The 26,609-nt window shown below is 46.3% G+C and overlaps 1 protein-coding gene across 1 annotated transcript; it reads left to right on the forward strand.

Moving 5' to 3' along the window:
- Positions 1-45: 45 nt before the first annotated feature.
- ARL3 (ADP ribosylation factor like GTPase 3) lies at positions 46-26,609 on the forward strand. Its single transcript, XM_066191016.1, has 6 exons — positions 46-134; positions 10,231-10,374; positions 11,500-11,616; positions 15,712-15,762; positions 17,744-17,929; positions 26,423-26,609. Exons 1-6 carry the CDS (start codon positions 132-134, stop codon positions 26,468-26,470), a joined length of 549 nt encoding a protein of 182 aa, XP_066047113.1. The 5' UTR covers positions 46-131; the 3' UTR covers positions 26,471-26,609.

The raw sequence follows: 26,609 nt of genomic DNA on the forward strand, positions 1-26,609 counted from the left end.
CCCAGCGGGGCCGCCCCCGGACGCACCGTTTGTGGGCGGGGCCGCCTCTGGCTCCTCCCCCAGCGCGGGCACGTCGGCGCGCGGGGTGGGAGTGACGCAGTTGCCCATGGTAACCCCGGGCCGCGCCGAGGATGGTGAGCGGGGCGGGGGCAGCGGGGCCGGGGCCGGCGGGGCGGGGGGCGGCCGGGGCCGGCGACAGCGGGGCCGGGGGCGCCTCAGGCCGTGGATGATCCCCACGCGGAGCCTGGGCTGATGGGGGCCGGAGGGTCTGTTGGGCCCGGCTGGGCTCATGGCAGGCACGGGCAGGCCTCGGGCCATGAGCGGGGGTGCCGAGGCGATGGAACCAGGAGGATCGAGCCGGGCTCTGCTCAGTGCTGTCGGGCAGTAGGACAGGAAGCAACGGGCAGAAACTGATGCACGGGAAATTCCACCTGAATACGAGAAAGAACTTTGCTGTGTGGGTGACCACACACTGGAACAGATTGCCCAGAGAGTTTGTGGAGTCTCCCTCACTGGAGATATTCCAGAACCATCTGGAATCCTGTGCCACGTGCTCAAGGATGACCCTGCCTGAGCGGGAGGTTGGACCAGATGACCGGCTGTGGTCCCTTGCAGCCTGACCCATCGTGTGACTGTGTGACACCCAGCCAGGGAGTGTGGCCAGCCTGGGCTCTGAGTACCCACCTGGGGCATGCAGTCAGGCATGGGGGCCTGGGCTGTGCGGGTTCGGGCACCCATACAAAGGGAGGAGAACACTGTAAATTTGGGGCCTCCAGCCATGGAAGACCCTGGCTGGGGTTGGAGCCCTGGCAGCACAAAGATGATGTGGGGGACACAAAAATGGGGGCTGAGTCTCAAAAAAGTCAACAGCACTGGTGAAAGGCCTGGAGCACAAGTCGTGTGAAGAGTGGCTGAGGGAGCTGGGATTGTGTAGTCTGAAGAAGAGGAAGCTCAGGGGTGACCTTATCACTCTAGCTACCTGTAAAGATGTTGTAGACAGGTGAGGATTGGCCTCTTCTCCCGAAATGACTCAAGTGACAGGACAGGAGGAAATAGCCTCGAGTTGTGCTAGGTGAGGCTCAGACTGGACATTAAGAAGAATTTCTTCACAGAAGGGGTGATTAGACCTTGTAAAGGACTGCCCAGGGAGGTGGTGGAGTCACCATCCATGGAGGTGTTTAGGGAAAGATTGGCCATGGCACTTGGTGCCATGCTGTAGTTGACGTGTAAATGTTCCGTCATAGGTTCGACTTGGTGATCTCAGACGTCTTTTCCAATCTAATTGATTTTGTGATTCAGTAAATCAGGTCCAGACAGAGGCTGGGAGGCTCAAGGATATTATAGGGGGTGGGGGGGTCTTTGTTGGGATGGATTCAGCGTGCCTGGAGTTGATTCAGTCAAGGTGTGGAAGGTGTGATGGAGGGGTAGGTGCTTGGGAGGGCTGGGGACCAGGATGGCAGTGGCCTGAGGAAGAAAGGAGCAATGGAAGAGCCTGGCAGGGATGGAAGGCAGGGTTCAGAGATTGCCCGTGAAGAGTCTGGGAGCAGCTGTGACTCTAAAGGGGCCCTGGACAACCCAGCCAAGGTGGGAGGAGGCCACCCTGGGACTTGAATCCTGGCTATAGGAATTGAGGGAGCTAGAAGAGAGCTTGCTGGGGTGAAAGGGCTGGTTTTTGATACACAGCCTTAGAAGGGGAGTTCAGTCATGGCAGAGAGGCTGGATGAAGGTGTTCAGAGATGGCCAGGACAAAGTGCTCAGGGGCTGAAAGAAAACTGCCAGTTGGGTGGGATGGACAGTCTGGTGAGTCAGTGGGAAAACCCAGTCAATGTTTGGCTGGCTAGGATAGTTTGCTGGGATGTTGTGTACCCTGGGGTTTTCTGCCATGGGCTGGCAAGATAAGAGACAGTCTGGGTTAAAAAGAAGAAAAAGAATAAACTGTGGGAAAGACTGGAAGGGGAGTTGTGATGTTGATGAGAGAAAGAAAGGTCCCAGGGAGGAAAGAAGTGTTGGAAGAGAGAAATAAATTGTTTGAGAGGTAGCAGCATGGATTGAAGGAAAAAACTGGGTGTCTTGGGTAGAGGGCAATACTGGGAGAAAGGTGAGGTGGTGAGGGTGTAGTGCAGTCTAAATTGAGGTTGGAGGAAGGTTGGATGATGGACCAGGGTCATCCAGGTGTTGGAAACAATTTGGGTTTAGATGCCACAGTAGCTGAGGTGGGAGAAGTGGGATGCTGGCCAAGTGCAGCAAGGACTGGAAGGAGGGGTTGGAACTATGGGTGAGGGGTGGTGAGAGGGAGCTGCCATGGATGTGGAGCCACTCATGAGGATGCTGCATGAAGAGAGAGCACAAGCAGAAGGAAATAACAATGGGGAAGGAGCTTTCTCAAGGGCAAAGCCCTATTTTGTCCAGGAGCCCTCTGGACACAAGTTGGATTCATGCAAGTAGAGGGATTCATGCATGGGAGGAGGTGTAAGCAAGAGCACCAAAGGCAGCTTCTCATCTTCACTGGGTTAATTCTGGCTGCATCCCTACCGCTGGGCCACAGAAAAGGAGATTGAAATAAAGCCTGTGGGATCTGCTCTATTTTAGATGAGTTGGTGATGGGGCATGTCACACCAGGCACCAAAGCCATCACAGGATGGACATCTGCTGTAAAGATGAGGGCAGCTGCCTCCAGCAGTGCAGTGCTTTGTGGGACACATTTGGCTTGCAGCTGCCAGATCTGCTCTTCTGCCTTATGATGTCCTGATAAGCTGGCGTAGTCTGGGATCTGGCTACTCTTATCCAGGGACTTTGTGTGCAGAGAGGGTGGACTGGGTGTTCTCCAGTGTTCGTGTTATTTGATGCAACATTTTACTGCCTCTTTGTCTATTTTCAATTTCTTGGAATTGTTTTTTTGAATTACAGCCTCTCAGGCAGGGTGGGTGGCACTTTGGGGTGCCTGGTGGGCTGGCTGGACTGGGCAGAGGACTGGAGAGCAATGCACTATCTCTCTAGATTCTCAACTTTCACTAAAACAGAATAATTATTTGTGGTAGAAACTCTGAAACAGCAGCAAATATATCCAAAGCAGCTACGGCAGCCTGGGGGTGTGGGTCAGCAGTCAGAAATCATCCAGACAGCTTGATGTAACAATTTACTGCTTGTCATCTGAGCCGTAGTAGCTGCCCGTGAGCACGTTCCTGCCATGTCCTGATTGCACTGCGAAGTGCTTAAACTCCCCTCAACAACTGCTTGCTCCAACTCCAGTGATAAGAGGGTTAATGCTGAGGTTTAAATTATTTCAGTGTTCATCCAAGTGAGTAAGTACAGAGGGGAAGTGTCTTCTTCTGCAGAGCATACCAGCATTTCTCACAGCTGTGGGGCAGGGGTGGTGGAAGGTCGTAGCTGGAGCACGGAGGGAAGGATGAGCCATAAAACTGCAAAGCATGAGAGATGTATAGTGCTGAAGTCTTTGGCACCGTTAAGCAGCATCTGCAGTGGGCGCACGGCAAGGGCGAAGGGAGGCTGCTACATGAAAGGATATGCTGCTTTCCAAAGGTTAGAGAATGCTGTGTGAAGCAGAGCTTGTGGCTTCCTCGTCACTGTAATAACAATCTTTACCAAGGGACATGGTATGTTATTGGTAGATGCTAGGGCCAGGGGATGGCCGGTGTTTTTCTAAAACCATTGATTGAAGATGACATCATTGTGTCAAAACCAGATCTGTCAAAATGTGGCCCTGTTTTATAGTTGAGGAAACTGAGTCACAGAGTGTCTAGCTGACATAAGGCACATCTGGTGGAGAGGATAAAATACCGGCATAGCTAAATGCACAGTCAGGCATCTTTCTCCTGGTCTTGAGCTCATATTTCTAGGAAAACCAGCATCTATATCTTGCCTGCTATAGGTGTACCTCATACTTAGAAATTCTTTCTTTTGTCCCTTGTTCCTTGGCAGTAAGGCTCTATTTAAAATGGCCCCATAAAAAAATGCTTTCACTACTTTAGTTTTCAGTACAGTTCAATGTCATGTTTTTTTGGTTTATTTTACTGATTGCTGAGAGGCTGATATGAAAAATCACCTGCAGATAGGAGAGTATACCAGTCACTGGCCAAGACTTTGAAGTTTTGAAACCAGACAGAGACTGCTGACATTGTCCAGTTCCGGGCATTGGCTCCTCTCTGCACAGGGCAAAATACTTCTTTCAAACCTGCTGACACCAGAGGAGTTTGATTTTAATTATGAAAAGAGGATTCATGCTGGTATTGGTTTATGCATCAAACTGGAAAGTGCTGTGTGACCTCTTTGACAGAAAACTACATTAGTAGGTTTGAGCTGGAAAAACTCTGTAGGTGACTCGACTCCATTAAATTTTGGATTTCAATGCAGGAAAGAAAGTCTGCATTGAATGACACCATATGGTGGAGACATGCAGCAAGCAAATGATTTTTGGGAGTTTTGCCAGAGTAAGAAGTATTGAATAAACTGTGCTCAATAGATTAATTTACTTCGGTTGTATTTTGAAAAAGACTGGATGATTTTATGACCATTAGTGACATTCGCAGTTCTGCAGCCGAAGATAAAGGTAATCAGACGTCATTCTTCAGGGCACCAGCTAATCAGTGCAGTTGTCAGGAAGGACTCCCCTCCTCCAGCTCTGTGTGCAGGATTGCACCCTGGATGACAAATGTAGCCTCATATAACCAGTGTGCAAGGCAGGATATTTGGCTCAGCTAAGTCCCTCGTCCTTCCTTGTGTCAGCTCGTCCTGTGTGACTTTCTGAAATCATCACGTGTACCCTCTATCTTTAAGTTACTCTTTGAAAATGGGGAACTGCTGCCATATTGTTTAACTGAAAGTAAATATATTGGTACCCAGAGCTGTGCTAGGTGCTGTGCTGGCAGAGCATGGAGGTGCTCCCATGCCATGGAAATACGGTCGGTCTGGGGTGAGAGATAACCAACTGATACGAATAATTAGAATCCACGACAGGTTTGAACTTGACATGTTTGCTGCCTAAACCTCATCAAGGATTGTAGGTGTGGCAGAGAAGGAATTAGCAGAAGAATAATGGGCTGGTTTTATGGATATTTTGTGAAGTTTCTCCCACGATCGTAGGAGAGTCACCCAAGTTTGAGAATAGAGCTCAGCAGTGCTGGGGAGCTGTGGGGAGACAAGGAGTTATCATCTCAATGGCAAATGTGCTTGGCTGAGATGAGTCTTGAGGATAAATACAAGTGACTTGTGGTTGCAGTAGTGGGGAAGAGGACATCTCTGCGGGGTGTAGAGATGGGATGATGTTGTCGTAATGGCAGGCTGAGCTGCTGAGCTTTGTGCCTGTATTGCATCTTAGTGAAGAGAATTGGTTCTACCTAAATATCCACATCTAGCAGATAGGCAATTGGTGGTGACTGAGGGTAGTTTTATTTTAAACTCATTATCTGAGCCTTGTGGCTAATAAAGTTAAGCAGAATACATTTACTTCTCTTTCCTAATAAGAATCAACCGTGCTTTGCAGCAGCTTGCGGACCACGCTTTTTATCCATGCCCTGTGCATCAAGCCTTCAGTACAAGGGAAAATTGTCCTTTCCATTATGGCTTTATATTGCCAATCTGAAACAATATTTAAACAGATTATCTCAATGCTCTCTTTGTCCCAAACCAATTTTTGCTTTGGCCTGTAAAGTGAATCTTCCTTTCAGTGGCTTCTGTGGTACAGGATGTAGTTACATGCATCAACTTGTTCAAGAGATCCATATGCAGCATGGATTTAAAGCTGAATAAACCCACAAAACCCTTAGCTAGGACTATAAATGTCACTGTATTTTTATATATGTAGTATTTTTTTTTTTTGAGAGAGAGAGAGAGAGAATAGGATTACTGCATGCTGCTATAATTGAAAGTCCTTTGATAATTTGGTGGGTATTTTAAACCTAGCAATGATATACTTTCATAAAACCACACATCCCAGTTTCCTGAAGGCTGCTAATAAGATGGTTAGCTTTGCTTTCATGCTCGACGTGTTTATGAGTGCTCTTACCCATTAAGTTGCATCTCTGAATTTAATGCCCCACTCTGATTTCATAGTAATTGTCAGGAGTCTCTTTTTCTTACTGTATGTCCCCGTTCACTGTCTGGAAAATACAGTCTCCTCATTGCTGACCCCATCAGTCTGTCTCCTCATGGTGCTTGTAAAAAAAAAACCCTCTCCACCAAGGACAAAAGTGTTTTTAAACAAGCCAATCTGATATAAGACATAGTTTGCTTAACCCAGAGGTGACCAAGAAGCGGTTGCTGGCTGACTGTGCCCAGCCTTGAGTTGCTCTGTCTGGCTGCCCTTCTCCAAAGGCTGCGCATGCTGCCATGCTGTGCTGTTCATTATCTGAGCAGCATCTGCAGTTCCCTTCTCTGTTACAGATGCCGCAGTCTGCTTAGTTCTGTGCAGCTGACACGCTGCCCTCACACTCCTTTGAGGCGTCTCTGCGGCTCCTCAGCCAGCTCACACCTACCCTGGCCTGCTCAAGATTTGTCCTGCTTCTCACCCTGGACACTCCAGTGAGTGAGTGCCACTGGCCTGGCTGCCATGCAGGCATCCTGGGAATCCTCCCTTCTCACTACTGGCTAAGTCCCAGCGTGAGACATTTGTTACCTGTCCTGCTTCAAAAATCTGCTTCTCCTCTGTTGCTTCTGTGCATCCTCTTTGCACCAGATCTTCCCATTTCATTTCAGGCTTTCTACCTGACATCTCCAATCAGAAACAAGGCATTGCTTTCTGACTCTCCTCAGTCCGTTAGTTTCAGCATTGTGTTAGCCAGCAGAGGAGTGCTTGTCCATCAGTGTGTGTGCAACAGGGGCTGCTTGTCCCACACAGTGGTGGCATGCAGCAGGAAACTCAGCTGAGTTATTTTTTCCAGTCTACTAAGCTGTCAGGAAATGCCTTCTGTCTTTCTAGCCAGTGTGCTCATAAGACCAATTAAAAAGAATTAAAAAGAAAAAAAAAAAAAAAGAGAAACCCATCTGGACATGGCTTTCCTTAGTTTTAAATCTTGCAGAAAATGCTGGATTCACATTTAAAATTCTATTTGCAATAGTAACAATCACAGGAACCAATACTATTATTTGGCTCTCGATTTATGTTGTATATACAGACCATGTAACCTATGCTGGCAGCTACTGAAATAAAGTCCACTTCTCTATGTTGGCTTGCTTGTCTTCCAGCCTTTTAAATCAGCTTACTTTATACCTTAGAGAATACTTTTATTTCTATATATATCTTCTCTTCTATTGGCTACCCCCGATAATCCTGTGATCAGCCATGCAGCAGTGTCACTTGAGTAGAATATGGAACGATGCTGATCGTTTTCTCATAGGCTGTCATACTAGCCCAGAAATAGCATCCATCTACAATGGGAGAAGCTCTATTAACATTTACAACTGTTCCTCTTCCCGACCCTTGAGAGTTGCTCCGTGGTAGATGAGCAATACTTTGTAATACATTTCTTTGCGTTCAGTATTTTGGAGTTGAATTCTGAAATATAAAGGCACCTAATCCTGATCTGTTCTGGGATACACTGCTCTGCTCTTAGCAAGTGGAGCTGTGAATAGGATTAGCATTTCAACAGCTTCTTTTTTTAACTGTGAGCAATAAACTAAAATAATAGGGCCTGATTCAGAGCTCTCCAAAGTCGGCAGTGGTGCTTTGGCTGATGTACGTTGGCTTTGGGTCAGGCCCATAAGAATGGGAAATTCAGTGTTTCCCTAGAAAGGAAGGAGAATGTGTGAATTTTAGAGTTCCTGCTCCTGTGGAGTCTATCCACACCGAGCTGAAATCCACGGATTTACAAGCCAACAGACACAACTGTAAATTTGATGGCAGGTGAAAAGAAAATGTGTTGTTAGTCATGCAGTTTAAACTTATGCTTTTTAATGAGGTCAAGGGCACTTAGGACATGCATATAAACAAGTAACCATTAGAGGTATTTTTGCTGCTGTTCCTTTTCCCTCGGACATGTGGAAGTGCAGATGATCATTGGGGCAGAACATGGATTGGGCACTGCGGCCAGGGAGATGAGCTGTTGGGCTGGCAGTGACTGGCTGCACTGAACACAGCCCTTCAAATTCATTAGCCATGGGCCCATGGGTGAGAGCCAGCTGTGAGCATCTGGCCCTCAGGGCCCAGCACGTGGTGTTATAGGTCTGTACCCTTCAACTAAAAGCTGTTTGGGGATTTACTGTGCCTGTGCCTGTACTGAGCAGGCATGGCATCCTCTATCAAGGAGAGCCCATTTCTAATTCACAGCTCCTGGGTAGGCCTGGATTCCCAGTTTTTTACCTGCCTATCACCTATGAAATAGGTGATACCTTGAGCCTGCTTATTGGGCAGTAAGACTACAGTTTTGCTGTTTCTTGCACAAGATCTGAATTTCTGAACCTCAGCTTTCCACAGTGCTTTTTAAAAGCACAGCAACAGTGGCAATCCTGCAGCTTTCTACAGATACCTTTCAAACCCAGTTTTACTAAGTTCCTTCTCTCCTCCCTGTCACATCACACATGTATTTTGAGCTGTAGCTGGTAATTTAACAGAAACCAAGTAAATTACTCTGAAATCGAAAATGCTTGCCGGGGTGGATCAGATGTCACATGCATTTGAATCTCAGCGTTGCTAAAAGCTTTCGCATCACGACCTGTAGTGCCGAGTCCTTTCCAAAGCACTCCCACCTGGGAGCAGTGAGGTGAGTAGTCTAAAGCAGCATTTGCTGAATGGCTGAGGTTGGGAGTGGGCAGAACGACACTGCTGGGCACGGGGGATGCGTTGCAGTGGTGACAGTTGTACGGTGACGTGCAGCTCTTTATCTTGAGGACAAGTTTCTGATAGCCACGATCTGGAGGAGACTGGGAGCAACCTTCAAGGCTCAAATGGTCCTTGGCTCTCAGCAGGAATATTTAGAGGGTTTAGTTCCTCATAGCAACAAAGCACTTCAAGACATTTAACTGATTACACCCTTGCAGGTCGACAAGAAGCATTGTCTCCATTTTGCTATTGGGAGAACAAAAAGGCTTGAAATATGGGCCCCATGGGCTCAGTTTTCTGCTGATATTTGAACTTTCTTCCAAGCTCTTGGTCTTCGTGGGCTTCAACAAGGGAGTTGACTGAGAGAGACAGAACAGGAATGCTGAGGGCTACAGAAGGGGCTGTAGGTGTATTTCTTTCCTGGATTTTCTCAGGTGAATTAGTAGCAAGAGCACCTGTGTCTGTAGGCAGGGTCTCAGTGTGATGTGTGCTGCCCGGGCTCTGAGGAGGGGTCCCTGACACACAGGGGCTGCAGAGCAGTGTGGTGGTGTGCCCAAAGACACTCAGGCATTCCTGGTGTCACAGCCTACTCCTCTGACCTTGGCTGCAACTATCCCTCTCCTGTGGTGTGGGCTAGGCACTGAGAGGCAGGTGGAAGTGGGGTAATTTGCATCTCTTGGTTACATGCCAGAATCCAGAATATTTTTCCAGCCATTTTAGAGAGGTGCTGGTCTCTGACTGGTGGCACTGACAAAGGCTTGGGTGTGCTGCTGTAAGGTTCATGCTTGTAAATGAGCTGACCTGCATATTCTGTTTCCTAATCCTGAGTGATACTGTCAGTTCAGAGAGCTGAGCCTGGCTAATGACTGGAATCCACTGTGCTTTTCTTAGCGAGGATGTGTGGTGATCTGAGATAGTTGTTAAGTGCTACATCCTGAGAATCAGAACTGCACGTGCCCCATGGGTTCAGCATGTTTTAGACAGATAAACGGGGTTTGAGATGACCAGGGAGTTACTGTGAGAAGGACGAAAGTCAGGTACATAGTAACCTGCAGTTACCTCGGAGGCAAATCAAATTCATGTGGTTTTCCCTCTGATAAAGGAGCTTGCAAGGACTTGGTCTGCAGCCTCTGCAGAGGATGTGCATAGGCAGTGTCTCCCTCCCTGGCACCGGGAATGCCAAACAGCTGTGTGACAAGAGCAGTGCAGCCAGCAGGGCACCCCACTGCGTGACATTTGTGCTATCTGAGACCTTGTTGATATTCTGAGATGGAAGAAAATAGGGGCAAAGGGAGGAGTAGGAAATGAAATGGGAATAGGGACTGCAGAAAGGTATTCAGGGTCTCTTGGTACCCACCACCAGACAGAATCCATTTCAAGGGAGGAGGGCATGACATAGTGGGGGGTGAGATTTTTGGTGGGAAAATAACAGCTCTTGGTCTCTCTTGTGCATTTAGGGTTTACTGTCAATCCTGCGCAAACTAAAAAGCACCCCAGACCAGGAGGTGAGAATCCTCCTTTTGGGACTGGATAATGCAGGCAAGACCACACTCCTGAAACAGCTGGCATCAGAGGACATCAGCCACATCACCCCAACACAGGTGAGGAAGGCCTTTGCTTCCTGAGGCAGTTACTGTGGTGCCACTTGCCACGCTATACAAAGCACTAACGATTCATCAGAGTCTTTCAGTAAAAAGGGGAGCAACTGGAGCCTGGTGCACCATTAAGTTTGTGTCTTTTCTGCCTAAGAGGAGGTTTCCTGAAGGAGCCAGAGAGCTTCAGGCCAGATTGGTCAGGTAGTGCAAAAGTGGATGAGTGCTGTGGAGTTCTGCAAAAGGCTTTTGAGTCATGCTAGGGTTGCTTGGATGAGACTTTGTTCCTGTTGTCCTTGCCAAACAGGGGACGTGTAGACTGGATGCTGCAGCACTGGACAAACCCTTGTCTCTTTGCATCTTTCACCCAACCAGCTCCAAGGGTTCTGCATATACCAGGGCTCCTCCCTAAAGTCTCTCATGCCCTTTTGTTGAGCTTTGGAGTTGGAGGCATGGCTTCCATCAGAAGCACTGCAGCATTGCTCCAGAGGAGGTTGCTAGAGAGCTATGGGAGATGCTTCCCCCCACCCTGTAGCTGCCTCCCAAAGCTCCCAGCCCCGGCACCCTAATTCCAAGCCTTGGTCCCCTGGGTGGTGTGGCAGCACATTGCCAGCCCACGCCACATCCTGTTTTTCTACTTGAATGCACTTTCAGTTGGTGCTCTAATTGATGAAATGGACCCTTCAGACATGCAGCTGTTGCTCTTTTAAGCCCAGCATTAGCTGTGTCGTGTCGAATTGAGCTGAGACCTCTGGCTTCATATTAGTTGTGACTGTCTACTCAGCTTTCACAAGCTCAGTCCTGCTTCTCACAGTGCCCTTGTTTTCTCCTTATCTGCAGCCCTCCCACCTCTTCCTGCACCCACCCTGCTGAGCCCTCTCAGGGCACTAACTGCATCGTATGTCTCCATAGCCATGACAGCATCCACCCTTGACCCAAGAACAGTGACAAACTGATGGTTTAGTGGCTGCTTTTGATGGTGCCTCTCCTACAGCTGATCCATCTCTGTGGCTGCCCAGCCCACCTCACTGCACGTTGCAAGCATGGGATATATAAGGTGTTAATGTCTGGCTACGAACATGCTCCAGCCATTCAGGTTTATGCTCTATGTGGCTTTGTTTCTGCTCTTTCCAGGGCTTCAACATCAAAAGTGTACAGTCTCAAGGCTTCAAACTGAACGTATGGGACATAGGCGGACAGAGGAAGATCAGACCATACTGGAGGAACTATTTTGAAAACACTGATATCCTTGTGAGTATTGGCTGCAGCTGAATGCTGTGTTCATGCAATGGCTTTCCAAGGTCTCAGCCAGAAATTCAGAAACAAGTAATGTAATGTCCCAGCCCTCAGCAACACCATTGCCATTGTAACAGGAGTTATTCTGAGCTAAATGGCAAGATTGGTTGAGTGCAGTAAGAAAAATACAGTTATGTTTGCAGAAATCATTCAGTTGCATGTTTTTACTTTCACAGGATGGTGCTGTTTATAGCCAGTTCCTTTCCTCTCATCTCAGTCTCTTTCAAATGAAAGAACATTAATAACGTGTACTTTACCCATCTATAGCTCCTTTCACTGGAGACTCTGAAGGCCTGTCGTGGGCATTAGTGACTTAAGCATCATGTGTAGAGGTAGGTCAGTATGGTGCCCTTGTTTTATAGGTGGGGAAACTGAGGCATAAGAATTAAATGCTCTGTCTGGCATCAGATAGGAAAGCTTCTGACTGAGGGACACAGAAAGACCCCTTGTCTTCTCTTTTGCTCCTTTAATCATAAGACTGTCTTTTAATGGTTTTGACAACTTAGCTGTAAATACCTTACAATTAGCTACAGATGACCACAATTATATTTACAGCGCAGGACCTTTGTTTTTCCATGCCAGAGCACATTGTCCTGGGACCTTCCAGGTGCTGTCTTGGCTAGTTTCAAAGATCACCTCTAGCATGCAGCCACATATGCCAGGATGAAGGCAGACTAGGGGCTGCAGGCCTCTCTCTGCCCCAAGCAATATTGCCTGTGGGAACAGAGAAAAGCCAAGGTCTGCAGGCTCCCATGGGAAAGTGGGAAGCTCTCAGAAAGATGCCATTCCTCCCTCCTGTCACACACATACTCAGTAAGGTGTCAGGAGCTCCAGTGCACTTGCACGGAAGGATCAGTGCAACTAGGAATAGGACTCTGTTCACCAAGGTTCGTGTCCGGTTGCTGAAAGGCCTGGCTATGCCCGCAGGCTTAGAAAACATTGTCCAGATGAAGCTTTTATTTAAATATGACTAATAAACCCTTGATACTCTCTTTTGCCAGTCCTCATTTTGAGCCTTAATTTGGAATCTAAAGTTCAAGGACAGCTGCATAAACCCAGCTGATTGCTTTTGCAAAGAGGAACAGTGGAGTTTTCCATGGGATAAGATACGGGTTTGAGAAACGAGCAGGACACACACCGTTCCTCTGTGGCTGTTGAAGACAGAGACATGGTGTGGCTGTGAGGTGACTGTGCCCACTGAGCCCAGGCTCTGGCGCTGTGTGTGGTGGAGAGGCAGTAAGTGTGCAGATCAAGGTCAGCTCTGCAAAGCAGCAGCATTGGGATCTCTGCCTGCTGTGGCAGGTGCTCAGGCTGCAGAGGCTGTGCAGCCACAAAACAGTATCTGGAAGACTTCTGCTGGCAAAGACAATGAGCTACACTGGCCTGTGGGCTTCCACCCTTCCCAGTGTGTGCTGCATGGGAGACACAGAAATAAAGGTGAATTTGAAGACTGAAGGAGATGAAAGCAGTTGTTTTCCCTGCCCCTCTCTCACCCTGATTAAAGCAATTACAGAGAAACCCCTTCTTTTCATATGAGGAAGAAAATGGGTGGATAGAAGCAGAATCAGTTTGAGAGAGGCAGCAGAGTGAATTCAGAGAAATAGCTGGTGAACAGATGGACTTGAGTTCTCCTGGCTGCACGTCATGCTGACACCCAGTCCCAAACTGGGAGATGCTGGTGTGTTGGGGCAGTGCTTTGCTATTTCCATATACACCAAAACTGGGATCACGTATATGTTGATGCTCACTATCTTTTGCCAGTCCTCACCCCTTGTTTTATCCAGTGATTTTACCCTCTAACAAACCTGGTGCAGATTGTGCATTTATAAATTGAGCCAACTTATCCCTCATGCTATTTCTTCATCTAGTCCCACCACCTGCAATTTCTGCCCAACCCATTTACTCCAGGTTGTGTTTTGGCTTGTTTCTCAAAGGAGGTACCCAGCTTTACTGGAATTTCTTTCTCAAATCTCCATTCTCCAACGTGGTGTTCAGATTGGCAAACTATGTTACTAAGCACCATAGCCAAAAACAGCCTCTTGTGTGGCCTTGGCCGTAAAAGGAAGTTGGACGTGAGATACACTACAGTTCCCAGGACCCCATGCTTCTCTCTTCTCCTAAACTGTATTGCATAAAACAGAAAGGACCCTCTAAAGAGTATTAAAAAGCAGGAAGTAATTACAAATTCAAATCCATGCAGGTGCCTTTGAATGAGAGCTTGGTCTTGCATCACACACCTGTGATATTTGGAAGCTTAACGCAGGCAAATAAGGTGTGGATATCTGGCTGATTGCATATTCAGAGAGGCACCTGCAGCTATTTGGCACAGTGCTTGCTGGTTTGGAAGTAGGCACTCGGCACATACTTTACTTTCTCTGTGCTGTGCTTTTGTGGCTTTTGCCCCAAGCACTGTTGTCTCTAGTTCCCATCTTGCAAAACAGCTCCCTGGTGAGGAATGAGTGGTGCAGGAGAAAGCCTGGCTGGATGGGACCCAGAGCTATTCCTTCCCCGTTGGAGAGGCACCGCAATGTGGAAGGTGCTGCTTTCCAGTTCACAAGCAGCACTCGACCATTGCGTTCATGTGTTGTGAACTTCCTCAGAAGTGTCCCGAGGGAGGACAGGAGACAGTCCAGTCTCACCACGGAACACAACTGCCAGCCCTGCAGCTTCTTCCTTTCTTTTGGTCTATGTTTCCTACCCTAAATGGGATGCATAGGGGTGAACACTTGGTAGGGGCGGGGAGGACGTGTGTAGCTGATCCAGTATTGGTGCACGTGCTTGGGATCACATTGCAGGGAGAGGCCTGTGTGTCACGCCGTGCCCACGGGCTGGTCTCCATCACGTGGCACCGGGTGCGTGCTCTGCTGATGCATCGCCACGCAGCTGCGTCCAGCCCTGCCGCGTGTCCCCCAGCCTCTGTCAGTGCACATCAGCCCCCAAGTGATCTGCAGAGCGGCTGGGAGGCTGCTGGGTTACCTCCTCAGCCCTCGCGTACAGATTCTCCTGCTACGTGTTTGGTCCCATTTCAAACAACTCAAACGCTGCTCATTAAGGGAGTGCCTATAGTTTAATAGAGATTGTTTGCTAGAGATCTTCCCTCCCCCTACTATTTGGTCGAAATTATCCTGGAAGCATGGAGTCTTATGCTGAGACTGCCTGCAAGGATGCCATTTATCTTGATGGCGGGGTGCTGTGCTGATCTATTCCCTGAAAACCAGGCTGACACTTGTTCCCTGTAAGCCACCAAAGAGCATGCAGATGACATGCTAGCAGCTTCAATCACTACTGATGGGGAATGGCAGTGACTGGAAGCAAAATGTTCAGTGTTTGTCACCAGTTCTGTCCCTGTTTGCTGTCCCAGCATCCTTCTTCAAAAACCTTCATGCATCAAGCAGTGAAAAAGGGATACCAGTCTATTCTTGCCTGCAGGTTGTACTGAGGGTCCCCATTTTTTTAGGTGGTAGCTGAAGATGGAGTCTTGCAGGCTGAATCCAGCCCTCATACCCAACCACCCTCTCCAGGAGGCTGCAGTAGGATTGCCTGATGGTGACTAACTCAATGTCCCCAACACGTTAATGTGTCCCGAGTGCCATTGTGTGCCTTGGTGGCTTCGTGAAAGAGGTGATGCTAGAGGGCAGCATGGCACAGTCACACCAGACCAGTGTTTGTACACTTTGCTGGAGCCATGGCTGGCTCCCCACATTTTGCCCTCCTATGCTCAGCTTCAGCTTGTAACAATAAGTTTGAAACAATACCAGCAGTCTCCTGTTCTCTTCAGATATGTATGCTATGGAGATGGTGACAGCATCCCCAGCACTGCTGCCACCTCCTTTCTGATTCTACCCACATGGTTGTCCACTCCCCCAGCATTAAAAGAGGTGGTTCCTCTCCTTTCAGAACATCATGAAGTTTTGTCAACATTTGCTGCAAGTAAAGCAAGGATCTTTGTGCCCAAAAGCATAATTAGTAGGTTCAGCTCACTTAAGCACATGCTATGTGGAAGAGTGTCTTCTGGGAAGAGTAACTTTTCCTGTAATTTCTTTTTTTCAGATCTATGTCATTGACAGTGCGGATAGGAAGAGGTTTGAAGAAACAGGTCAGGTAAGTTACTTATGCCCAACTCCCTTTGAAGTAACTCAGTGCTTCTGAGTGCCCCTTGCTCACTAAAGTTAGGAAGAGGATTTTGTTGTTTATGAAGGAAATTTGCATTTCAAGAGACTTGCCTTTCAACATCAATACAGATTATTTTGGTAGATGTGAAACAAGGAAAATAGGTAGCCTAATTCTGTTTAAATAGAACGGTGTTCATTAAAGTTATACAATAATAGCAAATGGAGCCTAATACTGAAAGCACAAACTTCTGTAAGTCCTTTAAACCTTGCCAAACCAAGACCCTGAGGAATCCTATTTTCTTATTTACAAAGCTGAAGTGGAAATCATATTGACTTGATTGTCTTTTGGATGTAACTGAAAAAAAGCTAAGAACTTTCTAACTAATACTAGCCAGAAAATAAGATTTCCGTTTTGCAGAGTTCTGATGTTTTGTAACATTTTTTTGTTTTAGGTTGGAGCAAAAATAGGACTTTTAAACTTTATTGTGCAAAATTCAGAAAGTGACAGTGTCCCAAAATAGCTAGCAATACATCTACGCCACAGGAATGGGAGACATAGATTAAAGCCTTCTGTTCTGCCTGATTTGAAGGAGACACATGATCTTTTGCCTCTCAAGTCTCATGGACACACCCCAACAGCAGAACTGTTGGTTGTTCTAGAGGTGGGGGAATCTTTCCCCTGCTGGAGCTATTTCATTTTATATCAGTAATTAAATCTTCATTGTGCAAAAGAGATGGAAAGGAAGCAGCAGCTTAGATCACTTGCTTGAGTCAGGCGGAGCCAGCCTAGACCCCTCCTCATATTTCTGCAAACACTTTTGGTTTCAATAAATCAGCCGCGTCAGATGAAAGACCTATTTTGTTGAAAAATTCCCAGCCAGTTCTGTTTATAACTCCATCCTCTCATCCTGGCTTCCAAACCAAACATTGCTGTTGGGGGTATGGAGTTGTATTTCCACTGCAGTTTAGCATCTCCCTGACTGCACTTGTTTAATCCAGAAGTTTCCATTCAGAGGATAAAAGAGGTTAGAACATTATATGAGAGCACAGGACCTTTCCAGCTAAATAAGGAGGCCACAAAAATCTCCTATACTCATCTGTCTGCAATGCCAGCAGTCCCTACAGGTTCATGTTCTGCTGAGTTTGTCATATGTTCCCATAGGGAAGTGACTTGAGGCTGAGTGCCGGTTTCACATGAGACCATTGCACAACCTAGACATGAAGTATTTCAGCCACCATTGATCCACTGCAGATTCAGATTTGAGCTATTCAAAAAATATTTTATGAGTCAACCAGTTTTGAATGAATAAACCCATTTTTTAAGATGCCACCCAATGTGTGCTGTGCATACGGAGCCAGAATCCAGCTATTGAGGCTGATCTAGCTTGTCTTCAGCTAATCAATGCCTTCAAAAGCATCAGCACTTTCCTGTGGGAGGGAGATTTCCATTCTGGTGGGGGGGAGGTGGTGAGGGTGAGGATGAGGATGTCCTCTCCTGTTCAAATTGCAGTGATTAAAACTTTGAACAACCCCTTGAAACTCATGACTAGCAAAGATATTAGGGCCAGTGTCAACGGTTGCTCAGGTACAAATGTCAGTCAGGCAATAAGTTAAGACAGATTCCTCATACTGCCAATTTACATGGGGTTTTTTTGCTGTTTCATCAGTTTTGGTCTCCTGGGATCAGAGACTGGTAAAACACAGAGTTGTAGCCTTTAAGGCAACTGCTAATTTCAGACCAAAATGAAGATTTTTCTAACCTGTAATTGGAAGAAATTTTGAACCTTGGGCAGACATGATTGTATACATTTTTGCTCTCTTATAATAAGATCTGTGTTTCACTGGAACACACTCTTCTAGCATTTGCCCTAAATATATTTCTAATTAGAGACAAGCACTGGTGGTTGAAGGTTTTCTTCCCTTCCCTCTCACTATCTAACCCCCACCCCACTCCCTTGTAAATGATACAGGAGCTGGCTGAGCTTTTGGATGAAGAAAAGCTTAGTGGAGTCCCCGTGCTCATATTCGCTAACAAGCAGGATTTGCTGACGGCTGCCCCTGCTTCGGAGATTGCCGAGGGACTGAACCTACACACAATCCGGGACAGAGTCTGGCAGATCCAGTCTTGTTCAGCTCTTTCAGGAGAGGGAGTACAGGTGAGGCTCTGCAGAAGGCTTGCTGTGCCAGCAGGCCATCTGTAAGAGATAGTTGATCTGCAGGGTGGGGCTGGACCGGCTGCCTCACCGATGAGGGTCAGCACAGCAAAAGCTTTGCAGTGCAAAACACGGGGAGTGCACGTCTTGGGTCCTGTACAAAGGGAAGGGAGAGCTGTCGCCCCTTGGGATCTCTCCATCCCTGGTAAAGGGGAGAGCTCCCTCCTACCTAAGAAGCCCTTAGCCGGCCCAGATGAAGACATTGATTTCTTTTAAAGAGACTGCTGTCAGGTTAATCATTCTCACAAAACAAATCGTCTTTTACTATTAACCCTTTGACTGGTACAAGTGTGCACTCTAGAATTCTGATTTACCTTTGCTACTCATGTCATTTGGCGTATCAGGCACCAGGGAGAAAAACTGATCAATTTTTCTGATCCAGAGAAACGAAAGAGTTGCACATGGAACAATGACCACTTCTAATGTCAGCACATGGGGTAGCAAAAACACACCGAGGGGCCTGCACTGTGTCCCTGTGCTGAACTGTAATAGTTGTGTCTTGGGCTCCTGTGCTGTAGTCAGTTCCTTCGGTATAGTAGCTCTTTGTAATGTAAATGGGACCTAGGTTTGTTTATTTCACTCTTAGGCTTTCCTGAATTAATGAAGTATTTGCAGAGCTTGAAATCTGAGTACTCCCTTCACTGATATTTAAAGAAACAGAATGGTGAAGACATTTATCTTCACTGCAGTTTCAGTAAAACCTTATTTGCAGATGCAATAGAGCAGTTCAGGATAGTCAGATCTCAAGCTGAGTATGAAGAGTCACAGAAGCAGCCCTCCATGCTGAGTGGGCAGTAAAATGGCAGATGAAATTCAGTGTTGACAAGTGCAAAATAATGCACATGAGAAACAACTATCCTAATTATACACATACGATGACGGACTCAAAATTAGCTGCCATTACTCAGAAGCAGATCGTTGGGAACAGAGCTCATCCAAGGCCAGAGAGGAAAATTCAAATGCTAGACAATTACAAGAAAGCAAACAAGAAACATCTTTTCTACCAGGTTAAAGTCATTGTGAGCCCATACCTCAACTATGACCTCAATTTCTGTCTCTGCCACATTTAAAAAGGTTTTAGTAGTAACAGTAGAATCATAAAGTCCAACAAAAAATTTGGTAGAAGGGTCTTCAGAAGATCTTTTGACCAACTTCATGTTTAAAGCAGGGATAAGTGTGAGTCTAGAGGAGGTTGCTGAGAGTCTTGTCCAGTCAAGTTATAAGTACCTCTACGCATGTAAATTTCCATATCCTCTCTAGGTAACTTCTTCTAGGCTCTTAACTACCCTAATCAGAAAAAAATATGGTCCATATATCTGCTTAGAATTAGGAGAGATTTGAGGATCCTCCATCAGGAATGATCAGCAGCAAAGGATGGCATCTGCATACAGGGATAATAAATTAGGACTAACTAGCAGTTTGGAAGAGAGAGGACAGAGAGTGGGAACATCTTCAGGATTTATAAAATAAGGTATAAAATGTCAGATAGACTGTATGCTATTTTTACATTGCTAGAGGAAGAGTGTTCCTAATGAAATAATCAGAAAACGGTTTAAAAGAAATAAAAATAAGTGCTTCTTTGCAAGTTGCATAATTAAATTCTGGATCTTGTTAGCACAGGATATTGGGGAACAAAGGTATCAGGGAAAAAAAAAAAGTATCAAAAGAATACTTAAGTGAACTTCTGAAGAAGGGATGTGCAGGCAACCACTGACCTCTAAGATCTGGAAGCAGCTTTTGACTGAGAAACAGGTTGGGCTATGCCCTGGGAGGGAAGAACAGAGTAAGGCAGATCCCGTTCCTACATGGTCTTTCCCCTGGCATCCAGAAAGAGGATGCTGGCCTGGATGAACCATTGGTCTGACTCAGTACAGCAGTTCTGATTTAAAATTCTCAACCTGATTTTTAGACCTGAATGTAGTAGGTGGTGTTCACTAAAAGGCCTTTAGTTAGCTAAGTTACAAATTCAGCTTTGTTGTAGCCAGTGTTGTGAAGGACTTCAGCACTAATCTTTGCTCTGAAGTTTCCAGTCTGAAGAAATCTGACCAGGAGAACCAGGCTGCAGTTGACAGGGTTTCATGCAACACATCCATCACCTTCCTCCCCCCCTCAGGTCCTTCTCTAGGTTATGGAAGTCCAAGGGAGCTCTCCAGCTGCAAAGGGCAGTAAAGAGACAGGTGAAATTCTGAGATGTGGGTTGGATGTGGAAGAAGTAAATGATACAAAGCATCACTTTCTGTTCCTGAGCTTTGAAATGTGCTTCCTTCTCAGGCAGATTTGTGGGCTCTCTGGAGTGGGCTACACACTTCCCCATTGACAGCACCTTCTTACTGTGCCTCCTCCCTGAAGCACAGCACATCCCTAATCATCCAGTAGTGTAAAATATTCAGCCCAATACCCTCTGCCAGGGAAGTGAAATCTCCTTCTGCATTCACTTCCAGAAAATAGAAGACCAGAACTAAATAAAAGTATTTGCAGGCCTATGTATTTTGTTCATCATGCTTATCTAGACAAATTTAGATGTAGGCCAGATAACATCTCACTTTGTTGTAGTCAGTCTCACTGCCCTAAATACTGTAGCTTATTCCATAAATGATTATTGCAGAAAAGTCAGGAAAGTTGCAGACTCTCTATAGGTTATAGAAGAAGAGCCCCTACATTTCTCTTCAACCATAATTTCAACCCTGTCAAATCAGACAGCAGTAATGTCAAGCACACCCTTCCCTTGCAAATTGAACAAAATGTTTGGGGAGATGGCTTTTAACTAAACCCAGATCAGCCTAGGAAAAAAATGATGTCTTCAGTCTTGGGACATTAAGGAGAGGTCAAACTTTAGGAGAATCAAATAACTTGTTCAAAGAGTGAGATTAGGAAAGATGTTTTTGAGGATTGTGGTACACCAGGGCCACAGGTACCAGAGGCTCAAAACAGGAGCTCTCCATGTGTGGTTAAATCTCTGGTCACCGCTTTAAGGGCTTCTTTGTGAAATGACAATGAATGGCAGCAAAATAAATGGAGACGGGGAAGTATCAGGTGTTCAGAACGAAAGCCAAGGGAGGAGCACGCCAACCATCACAGGTAATGGAATGTATTAGCTGGAGTAGAACTGGAGACATTGCTGGTGGATTTTGCAAGGAAGAGTAGTGGCATATCTTGTGCTGAGCACATGAAGGAACAGGGTTCGTATGGGAAGATGTTTGTGATAGCTTGAAAGCAGAGCAATGAGCAAAGATAAATAATGCCAATACATGAAGGAGAAATAGTTTGAAGGTCATTTAATTAGTTTAACAGCTATCACGATCTTGGATAGAACTGGGTAGTTAAGACTGGGGATTTCAAGGTTAATGAGATTAGATTATGGTTAATAGAATGATATAAATTTAGAGAATTTAACTATTATTTGAAATGGGTTATTTAATAAAACTGTTAATTAAGGGGGAAATCCACACAGTCATCTTCTCTTTTAAAATTAACCATTAGGGACTCCGGAAAAGGGGCCTAACAGTGTCCTGAGCAGGCTCAGAAGAGAGGTGACTGGGTTAACTGGAAACTCCATGTAGTGTCTCTGGATGCCAGCTGGCAGCCCCAGTTATGCCAGCTGAAGACTTCATTACCTCCCGACTGTAACTGTGGGCAGCACTTGTCTTGTTAATCAGACTTCATGGTGCCATCAAGGCTTTTTCAAGCAAAATGTCTGCTTGGGTCTGATCTTATCCTCAGCCCCAGTTAAAAAGCAGGAAAGCCTTTTCTCCTTGCCACAGCTATCTGGGCTCTGCTTCTGGAATGGAGTCCTGAGCAGCCTACACTGAGAACCTGGCACAGGGTACAGCAAGTGAGGGAGGTGATTACTGATGACAGCAGAGGAGCATAAGGGAACTGTTGCCTCACAGCGACTCTCTGGTGCCACTCTGCTCTCTTGGGGTTATATTTGTGACCAGATCTCCAATTGTAGCCCTTGGTGTGCAAAAGCTGTGTACGTTCCACCCTGGCCAGCCAGGGTGGTGTGAAAAGCAAACAGGACCCCTCTGCTTTTGCTGCCTCCTCTCTTGTTGAGGTGTTATTTAGGGGCTAGGGTGTGATATTAAATATGACTCAAGGCTTGGGACCGATGCATGCTCTGCAGATTGTTTCTTGTCTGAAGCAAGATTCTCCAATCAAGGCAGTGGGAGTTCAGCCTGCCCCGAGGAACTGTCCTTCAGAATGATGATGCAGCATATTGTGTCCAGTCTCCCAAACATAATGACCCTCCTGAGACCATTAAAAGTCAGTGAAACTGAGAGTAGCCACTAAACTTTTCCAATTTATGCCAGAGCCCATCTGGCCTAAAGGACTGTGGGAAGGCACAGTCTCTGTCTCCTCCCTGGCTGTTCCAACCCAGTTGAGAATGAAGCCCACGACCTAAGTTATGTCTATGCTGCAATTCAACACTTTCATTAGGGCAAGATTCAGAGCAGAACCATCCCTGGCAATGTGGTATCTGCAGAGCTTAGGTTTAGTCTTGGCCAGGACAGGCTGGACGGGGATCTTCCACATCTTAACAAGGTTCCAGAGCTATTTGTAAATGTGATTTAAAACCAGTTTTGATGACTGCAGCTCTCCTGGGGCAGGCAGAGCCTGTGCATGTTGAGGAAAAGCAACTGTGTTTCCAGATTCCAGGGCGGTGTCTTCTGATTTTTAAGTAGGGTAAGGAGGGAGTCTACAGTACTGCATCAGGGATACAAGGTCTCAGAGGATGAGAAAATAAGCTTTCACCCAGACAAAAACCAATGGATAATGTACTGGCAGGAGCTTGTAAGAGCCAGCCTGTATGATCACTGGAGGTGCAATGAAATGACAATGAAGGCACAGTCCTGGCTGTGCAGAGGGAGAAGGAAGTGACAGTTAAAATAACGCATACCAAAAATGCTAGAGATTGAGAATTTTGCACTTGCCTGACCCAATTTGTTATGGCAGACAGAGGATTACATGAAAGGATTAAGCTTTTCTGTCCTTAAGGTCACATTAGGGGTCACAAGTTTGTGGCCTTGCCTGATCCCAGGCTTGCAGGGGAGCAGAAATCGCGAGGCTTTTTATGGGGTGGAAAGGACTTGTTCGCTGTGTTTGAAGTCAGATTACTTCACTCCCCTAGCCGCAAAGCTGATAATGCAGAGAATAAGCAAGCAGTGGGCTAATCTTAAGCAGGACTTTTCATTTCTCCCAGGGAAGTCTCTACCAGTACTTTCCCAAAGGGCGTTGGAGTACAACTCCCTTGGCACAATAGCAGATGGGACTGCAGCAAGGCAGGGTTGTGTGAGCAGCATTTCTCTGCAAGGAGCATTATCCTCTTCCCTGGGGTTCTCTCTCTTTGCTATGGTAAAGTTTACTAGCTGCTTGTTAAGGAGCTAAGAGAGGCAAAGCTGAAAGATCTGAAATCTTTCCCTGGCTAAGTTTTCCCAGGGTTGACTTGAGGCTGGAATACTAATATTGTATCCGCCTCGATCCTCAGAGTACCTGCCAGTGTCTCTGTGTCTCAACAAAGCAGCACAAGGACATCTATCAAGATCTAAATGTTACTGTAGGGATTATACTTTCTTCACAGAACCATCTTTTAAACATGCAGATATAGGGACAGAGTGTGCAGGGACAAAGGATGACAACAGTTGACTCCTCGAGGACTTGATTCTTTCAAGCACTGTTTCCTCCTTCCCATGTGCCTTTCCCATTGCAGCTCTTTGTGTTTGTAGCAGCTTCCCTGGATTTCTGTATCTTACCAATGCTCTGTCCTGCTTCACACCTTAGGCAGAAAAATTGTATATGTACCTTTTAGGTTTTTCTGCTTTTCATTGCATTTGGTATTCTCCAAAGCATCTGGGGACACTGCAGAACAATACCCCCCTCAAAAAAAAAGTTGCACCAGAAGCTGCAGACATAGCTGAGGAAGGCATCTCACATATACCTTTCTGATACAGCTGAACATGTTAATTTTCCCTTTATCACTGTCAGGCAGGGGGATATTTACAATTAAATGTGATTTTTCCTATCAATTAACTCATGCCAGAAGAGAGTTTTTAAAATCTATTCCTGCTTTAAAAGTTTGGTGACCTACTTACGTATTTCAAACGTGTTTGGAGTTCACCTTTCCTCTTGCATTTTGCTATGTCATTCTTTTGCCCTCGTTAAATGCTTCATGCAGCCAGGCTCCCAGCCATGGTAAATCCCATCATAAACTCTGCTTTATGGCCCTCGGTGCGCTGGTGCTGCAGTGGTCTGCTTTTCCCCTTGCTGAGCTCCCCGATGGCAGCAGGCAGAGTTTTAATCACTGTGAATTCAGGTTGTGGTCAGATTAGGTAGAAGATAGGATGCGTGTTTGTTGTTTTGCAGTGATGTATTGTTTCTGGGATTACTGTACTGAATAGCAGAGGGTGTCAGCTGATATTTATTACTTTAAGCTGTCTCAGCTGTTCTGGTTCAGCAAATAAACCTACATTCAAAATGAATGAGGAGCTCTACTTGCCTTGTATGCCATGATGTGTGCAAATGTGATTATTGCTTCCGAGGCAGGGGAAGCTGAAATCATTGTGGGAGCATTTTTAGTTATTTATTTATTTTTGCTCTTTGCAGGCAATCATGCAGATTTCTAAAGCACACAATCAAGTCAAAGGCTTGACACCTCTCCTTCTAGCCCCATTGTTAAGCCCTGGCATTCCTCATGCTGGGAATCACTCACTCCCTCTCTCTCTAAAGTGATAAGCTTTAAACCATGCTATTGATTGCTTAAGGCATTACATGTTTTACACCTAGGTTATCAGTGTTATTGAAAGGGGAAAGACACAAAGCTACCGGGCCTTAAAATGAATCTACCACTCATCTTTTCCCATTTGCTCTGAGGATTTCAGACAATTTGTTTTACACAGGTCTCTGCTGGGGAGATAAATAAATGAAACTGGAGACACCAACGCTCCCCAAGGTTAGAGTTAGAAGTGTTATTAGTTTAGGGCCTCGTGTGCACCCCAGCACAAACTGGGCTCACTTATTCTTTATTTAACACAACAACAAAAGTTGCTGCTCGCTTTCAGATAACAAGTGTCACATAGCACAGTTATCAAGGTGAATTGGTATTTTCAAGTGAGAACCTCTCTGCTTCTGATTAAGCCCTGAGGACTCCCTCTTTTCTCTCTTAACTCTTTAGCTCCCCTCTGACATGGCCACCACCTTTGTGGCTGAGGGACAACACAGAGGCACAGCAATGAGTGTCAGCTCACCCGAAGGGCCTGCCACACCCTACTTTGGGCTGCCTGTCCTTGGAGAAGTTGAGGGCCTTGGCAGCCTTTTGGCAGTCCGGGAACAAGGGTAGAAGCAGCAACACTGCTACCGTGGGGCTACCAGTGATGTTTGCCCAAAAGCTCTGACCTTTCTTAGGGTCTAACTAAGGCTGTTGTTGTAATGATACAAAAATGACCACTGAACATAATACAGTGAAATCCTTCCTCTCTGAACTCTGAGGTGACATTTGCCTGACTTCCAAACACAAAGATGTGCTGCTCCCCTCTCATCCCCAAAACCCTACCTTTTGCCTTCAGCCTCCCCGTCTGCAGAGATACCTTGTAGGCAGGATAGAGGTAAGGGATTTGATGGGACAAAAATATGAGGAGACTGTGCATCTTGCGCTCCATTGTGCATGTCTCCCAGTGGATAAGTGACAGGAACAGATGAAGTGTTGCTTTGGCTTTCAATAGCATACCCCTTCTGGGATCTCAGCAAGAAACTCACAAATTGGGTATTCACGGCACAAGTGTTGCCATCCTGCTTGCACTGGCCAGACAAGTCACCCACACATTTTTACAGAGATACCTTTAAGAGTATATCAACCTCTTAAGGCATGAGCACATAGTTTCTCACTGAACCCCTGTGGGATCCCTAAGGGCTCATTTTCTGTGGGGGCCCTGAGGAACAGGGAGCAGGGTCCAGGTGTGGTTATTGCAGTGACTTTCATGGATCTGGATTTCAAGGCTTGCAGAGGAGCAGAGAATTAGAGCTGTTTTCTTAACAGGGGGCTGACTGTATAACAAACAGTCCCCTAAAATCCAGTCTCAAAGACAAGATGACTTGCCCGAGGTTACACAAATCATCTGTAGCCAAACCTGGAACTGAGCCTTCATCTGCCACTGACGTACCTTGACTGCAAAGTGATCCTTCCTCGAAGGACCTACACATAGCGACGTGATGAGATGATGATACTTTTTTATGGTCAGATGAAAGATTTAATAACCTCTGTGTGACACCATCTACCAAACAAGGAAGCACTTATTTTTTTAACCCACAGTGGTTTTGGGGACAGGAAGGCAGGCAGGGGGTCGATGAGGAGGCAGAACATGGTGTTTGCAGAATGGTGGTGGGGTGGGCTTAGGGGATTCCTCCTCCCGTCGCTTGACTAACATTACCTTTCTCTGTCTGAAGGACGGCATGAACTGGGTGTGCAAAAATGTCAGTGCTAAGAAGAAGTAAAGCGTTCTGAGCTGCATGGAAATGGAGGAGCGGTGGGAGCAGAATTCTAGCCTGAAAACACTAATTTGCTGCTTTCTGACCAAATGTTTTTCCATCTGTGCACAGCTACAGCTGTTAAAAGAAAAAAAAAAAAAAGAGA

The sequence above is a fragment of the Chamaea fasciata genome, unplaced genomic scaffold (assembly GCF_029207755.1).
Source record: "Chamaea fasciata isolate MVZ Bird 193981 ecotype frontalis unplaced genomic scaffold, bChaFas1.0.hap1 SCAF_9, whole genome shotgun sequence".
Lineage (NCBI taxonomy): Eukaryota > Metazoa > Chordata > Aves > Passeriformes > Sylviidae > Chamaea > Chamaea fasciata.